Source organism: Peromyscus maniculatus, chromosome 3 (genome assembly GCF_049852395.1).
Source record: "Peromyscus maniculatus bairdii isolate BWxNUB_F1_BW_parent chromosome 3, HU_Pman_BW_mat_3.1, whole genome shotgun sequence".
Lineage (NCBI taxonomy): Eukaryota > Metazoa > Chordata > Mammalia > Rodentia > Cricetidae > Peromyscus > Peromyscus maniculatus.
The window spans coordinates 48,488,310-48,493,882 of NC_134854.1; the positions used below are offsets into that span (position 1 = coordinate 48,488,310).

Sequence of the window (5,573 nt, forward strand, 5' to 3'; positions counted from 1 at the left end):
TATTTGTACGTTAATAATAAATCAAGTTTGCCTGGAGATCAGAGGTCATAGTGAGCCATAAGCAGAGTCAGGTGGTGATAGCACACGCCCTTAATCCAATCACATGGCAGGCAGAGTCTCTGTGTGGTCAAGGACACAGCCAAGTGTGGTGACATGAACCTTTAATCCCAGTACCAACCATAGAGAACTGGAGATCTGTATAAGACAGGCAGTGACAAGGAAGTCATGTGGTTGGGTTTAGAGCCAATGAGAAGGCAGAACAGAAAGGCAATAAAAAGACAAGTCATGCTGGGCATTGGTGGCGCACGCCTTTAATCCCAGCACTCGGGAGGAGAGGCAGGAGGATCTCTGTGAGTTCGAGGCCAGCCTGGTCTACCAAGTGAGTTCCAGGAAAGGGACAAAGCTACACAGAGAAACCAAAAAAAAAAAAAAAAAAAAAAAAAAAAAAAAAAAGACAAGTCAGACAGGAAGAAACACTCCCTCTGGGGAAGCTATTTCTGGTGGTAAGCTAAAGTTAGTCGTGGCTATTGCTCTGATCTCTTTGGCTATTTCTGTATTTGGCTCTGTGTTTCTTACTTACTAAGACTGTTTAGAATTTCATTTACACCTTTCTGCCTGTTGACGCGCCCGGGGAAGCATTGCTGAAGGCTCTCGTTGCCCTGCCGTCATGTCCAAGTCAGAGTCTCCCAAACAGCCGGAACAGCTGCGGAAGCTCTTCATTGGAGGGCTGAGCTTCGAAACAACCGACGAGAGCCTGGGGAGCCATTTTGAGCAATGGGGAACACTCACGGACTGCGTGGTAATGAGAGATCCAAACACCAAGCGATGCAGGGGCTTTGGGTTTGTCACATACGCCACTGTGGAGGAAGTGGATGCCGCTATGAATGCAAGACCACACAAGGTGGATGGAAGAGTTGTGGAACCTAAGAGAGCCGTGTCGAGAGAAGATTCTCAGAGACCGGGTGCCCACTTAACTGTGAAAAAGATCTTTGTTGGCGGTATTAAAGAAGACACTGAAGAACATCACCTGCGAGATTGTTTTGAGCAGTATGGGAAGATCGAAGTGATTGAGATCATGACTGACAGAGGCAGTGGAAAAAAGAGAGGGTTTGCTTTTGTCACATTTGATGACCACGACTCTGTGGACAAGATTGTTATTCAGAAATACCATACTGTGAATGGCCACAACTGTGAAGTCAGAAAAGCCCTGTCAAAGCAGGAGATGGCTAGTGCTTCATCCAGCCAAAGAGGTCGAAATGGTTCCGGAAACTTTGGTGGTGGTCGTGGAGGCGGTTTTGGTGGCAATGACAATTTTGGTCGAGGGGGGAACTTCAGTGGTCGTGGTGGCTTCGGTGGCAGCCGTGGTGGTGGTGGATATGGTGGCAGTGGGGATGGCTATAATGGATTTGGTAATGATGGAAGCAATTTTGGAGGTGGTGGAAGCTACAATGATTTTGGCAATTATAACAATCAGTCTTCAAATTTTGGACCAATGAAGGGAGGAAACTTTGGAGGCAGAAGTTCTGGCCCTTATGGTGGTGGTGGCCAGTACTTTGCTAAACCACGAAGCCAAGGTGGCTATGGTGGTTCCAGCAGCAGCAGCAGCAGCAGCAGCAGCAGCTTCGGCAGTGGCAGGAGGTTCTAATTACAGCCAGGAAACAAAGCTTAGCAGGAGAGGAGAGCCAGAGAAGTGACAGGGAAGCTACAGGTTACAACAGATTTGTGAACTCAGCCAAGCACAGTGGCGGCAGGGCCTAGCTGCTACAAAGAAGACATGTTTTAGACAATACTCATGTAGATGGGCAAAAAACTCCAGGACTGTATTTGTGACTAATTGTATAACAGGTTATTTTAGTTTCTGTTCTGTGGAAAGTGTAAAGCATTCCAACAAAGGGTTTTACTGTAGACCTTTTTTCACCCATGTTGTTGATTGCTAAATGTAATAGTCTGATCATGATGCTGAATAAATGTGTCCTCTTTTTTTCTATTTTCTTTTTTTTTTCTTTTTAAATGTGCTGTGTAAAGTTAGTCTACTCTGAAGCCATCTTGGTAAACTTCCCCAACAGTGTGAAGTTAGAATTCCTTCAGGGTAGTGCCAAGTTCCATTTGGAATTTATTTATAATTGCTTGGGTGGAGAAGCTATTGTCTTCAAAAAACCTTGGTGTAGTTAAATTGCCAGTTACTATTGTGACTTTAATGAGTTTTACCATTAAAAGGGTCATCCAAGCAAAGTCACAGTTTGGTTACAATAAAATGGTTGTTGGCACACCCTATGCAGTATCAAAATTGAATAATGGTATCAGATAAAATAACAGATGGGAATGAAGCTTGTGTATCATCCATTATCATGTGTAAATCAATAACCGATTTAATTCTCTTGAAAAAAAAAAGAATTTCGTTTACACTATATCACTTCCTGTCTGTCTGTACAGACCTCCAGACCTCCATGGTTAGTGCTGGGATTAAAGGCGTGTGCCACCATGCCTGGCTGTGTTCCCAGTGTGGCCTTGAACTCACAGAGATCCAAATGGATCTCTGCCTCCCGAATGCTAGGATTAAATGCATGTACTACCATTGCCTGACTTCTACGTTTAATACAGTGCCTGGCTTTTTCTTCTGATCTTCAGATAAGCTTTATTGGGGTGCACAAATAAAATATTGTCACATTAGATTAACCAATTATTTCCCATACAGGACACTAAAATCATGTTCTGAAATTAAAAATTAATAAAATTAATTTTCCCCAAATTAAGACTTCTACTTGATTTTTTTTTTTTCCGAGACAGGGTTTCTGTGTAGCTTTGCGCCTTTCCTGGGACTCACTTGGTAGCCCAGGCTGGCCTCGAACTCACAGAGATCCGCCTGCCTCTGCCTCCCGAGTGCTGGGATTAAAGGCGTGCACCACCACCACCACCGCCCGGCCTCTACTTGATTTTAAATGCTCTTGAGAGAATGAGAAGATAAACCACAGATGAGATGAAGATATTTGGAAGTCAAGTGGCTTATAAAACATTTATATCCAAAACATCTAGCAAATTCTCAGAACTCAACAGAAGGTTTGTTCATAATTGACAAATATTAATGATAACTGAACTATGCTCTATATTAGTAAATAGGCGAAGATAGCAGATTAGTAAAATGGAAAATTACACAGTAATAAAAAGAATAGATGAATATAATGCCTAACAACATAAATATATACTAAATGTATTACACAACAGAAAAAACTCAGACTATTATTCAATTGTAATCATGTGTTGTGCCTTAGGTAAATGTGGAGAAATTATAATCTGATCTGTGGTTACTACTATTTGAAGTCCGAAAGGATTAGAAAGATTCAAAATTGTACAAGGGTGTGTTTGAATTGATATAACTTTTCTGTATCTTAAATATAGTGGTGCTCCATGATTGCATATGTTTTTCAAAACTAAGAGAGTTTTGTTATGTCCTGCCCACGATCTGAGCAGAAGCAATGGATTTAATCCATGTTACAAAGGAGATTTATTAGATTAGCATACACAATTAAGTTGGGGTCATCCAACAATGGCAATTGCAGAATTTGAGAATCATGATAACTACTCATGGTGTTTTAAATGAGATGACCCTTATAATTTTGGATGTTTAAATTATTGATCCTCAGTTGGTGGCACTATTTGAGAGGCTTAAAAGGTATAGCTTTCTTGGAGGAAGTGTGTCACTGGATGAAGGTTTTAAGAGTTTACAGACTCAAACTATTTCTTTCTCTCCCCTCTTTTTATATTGTTGAAAATAGATTGTTCTCTCATGCAATACATCCCAACCACAGTTTCCCTTCCCTCTACTCCTCCCAGTTATCCCTATCTCCCCTTCCCTGTAGATCCACTCCCCCTCCATTTCCTCTTCAGAAAAGAGCAGACCTCCAAGAGACAACAGCCAAAGAGGACAGAACAAGATACAATAAGACAAGCCAAAGCCCTCATATTGAGTCTGGACAAGGTAAGCCAATAGGAGGAAAAGAGTCCCAAGAGCAGGCATGAGAGTCAGAGATCTGCTCCTACTGTTAGAAGTTCCATAAAACCACCAAACTAACAGCCATAACGTACAAGGAGGACCCGGTGCTGACCCATGCAGGTCCTGTGCTTGCCATGTCAGTCTCTGTGAGCCCTGCTTAGTTAATTCAGTGGACCATGTTCTTCTGGTGTTCTCCATCCCCTCTGACTCCTACAGTCATTCCTCTTCTTCTTTCACTGGGTTCCCCAGTCTCTGAGGGGAGGGACCTGATGGAGACCTTCACTTCAGACTCTCTTTCCACATAATGTCTGGTTATGGGTCCCAGCATCTAATGCTGAAGAAGACTTTCTGATGATGATTGGACAAGGCATTGATCTATGAGTATAGCAGAATATCATTAGGGACCATTTCACTGATTTTGCTTGTTTGTTTTTGCTTTGTCATGCTTTGTTTGCCAGCCATGTTTGCTTCTACCCTACCTCTGAGCTATCCAATCTCTGGTACCTGGCCATCCAGACAGTATAAGGCATGGGTTCCCTCTTGTCATGTGGGCCTCAAGTTAAACCAAGTATTGGTTAGCCACTCCCACAAGTTCTGTGTCTCCATTGCTTCAGCACATCTTGCAGACAGAACAAATTGTAGGTTGAGGGATTTGTGTTCAGATTTCTCTTTCATTAGTCTGCAGAGTACCTTCTCACATTGGAGACTAGAATATAGAGGTGAAAGCTCCATGCAGGTACCAGCTCAACCTCTCTGTGTTCAACAAACTCTCTGGATGTTGTCCTGGGCAATTCAAGCTAGCTTTCTCTGTGCCATATTTTCAACCCAGGATCTGAGCTCTCAGATTCCTTCTCCTGTGCCTTTGCTCTGCCATCATGAGCTAGAGTCTGGACCTGTCTGAAACCATACCACAAATAAATTCTTTCTTTTATAACATGCCTTGATCATGATGTTTTATCATAGCAGGAGAAAAGGAGCCACTACTCCAGTCCATAAGTCTGGATGTCTGGAGGATTCCTAGAGAGCCATTGGTCTTATGGGAATCTCCATGTGAGGCTAATTGATGGACAGGTCATAATTGGGTACTGAGTGAAGAATGGAAGTAGCAGTGCAACAGTGTAACTGTACTTGTCAGCAGGCTGGAAGAGTGGACACACAAAGCCACAGCTTTCCCATTGGATATCCTCAAATCTGGGTCACCAGGAGTTACTGATGTCTACTCTGGGGCACAATGTTCCCTCTTCCCTTAATCTGGGCCATATCTCTTAGTTGAAGCTAGGCCAAAAACTCGCATTACATATATCATTTTTACACGATCTGGAGGGAAGGAAGGGCTCCTGCCGTGCCATGCAGAAAATGGAAGTCATGAGTATTGCTGATATCATCTGAACCCCAACAACAAAGAGGTATTTGGCCTCCAAGGTCCATAGATATTTGTTTCTTTTTTCTTTTTTCAGAATGCCTGAGTGAGGCAACATAATAACTGCAATACTGACAAGAGAAATGAAATCCAGTACTGTGTGTCTCTTTTGAGAAAGATTGTGACCACCGATTAAATCCTATGGAGAGAAAACTAATAAAA

At 42.5% G+C, this 5,573-nt stretch overlaps 1 protein-coding gene across 1 annotated transcript; it reads left to right on the forward strand.

Annotated features, from left to right (window-relative positions):
• Nucleotides 1-628: 628 nt before the first annotated feature.
• LOC143272300 (heterogeneous nuclear ribonucleoprotein A1-like) lies at nt 629-1,983 on the forward strand. Its single transcript, XM_076566411.1, has one exon. The coding sequence runs from the start codon at nt 668-670 to the stop codon at nt 1,643-1,645; it is 978 nt and encodes a 325-aa protein (XP_076422526.1). The 5' UTR covers nt 629-667; the 3' UTR covers nt 1,646-1,983.
• Nucleotides 1,984-5,573: the final 3,590 nt, after the last annotated feature.

Excerpts from the sequence above, each read along its gene's own strand:
- LOC143272300 (XM_076566411.1), top strand. The coding sequence starts at position 668 with ATGTCCAAGTCAGAGTCTCCCAAACAGCCGGAACAGCTGCGGAAGCTC.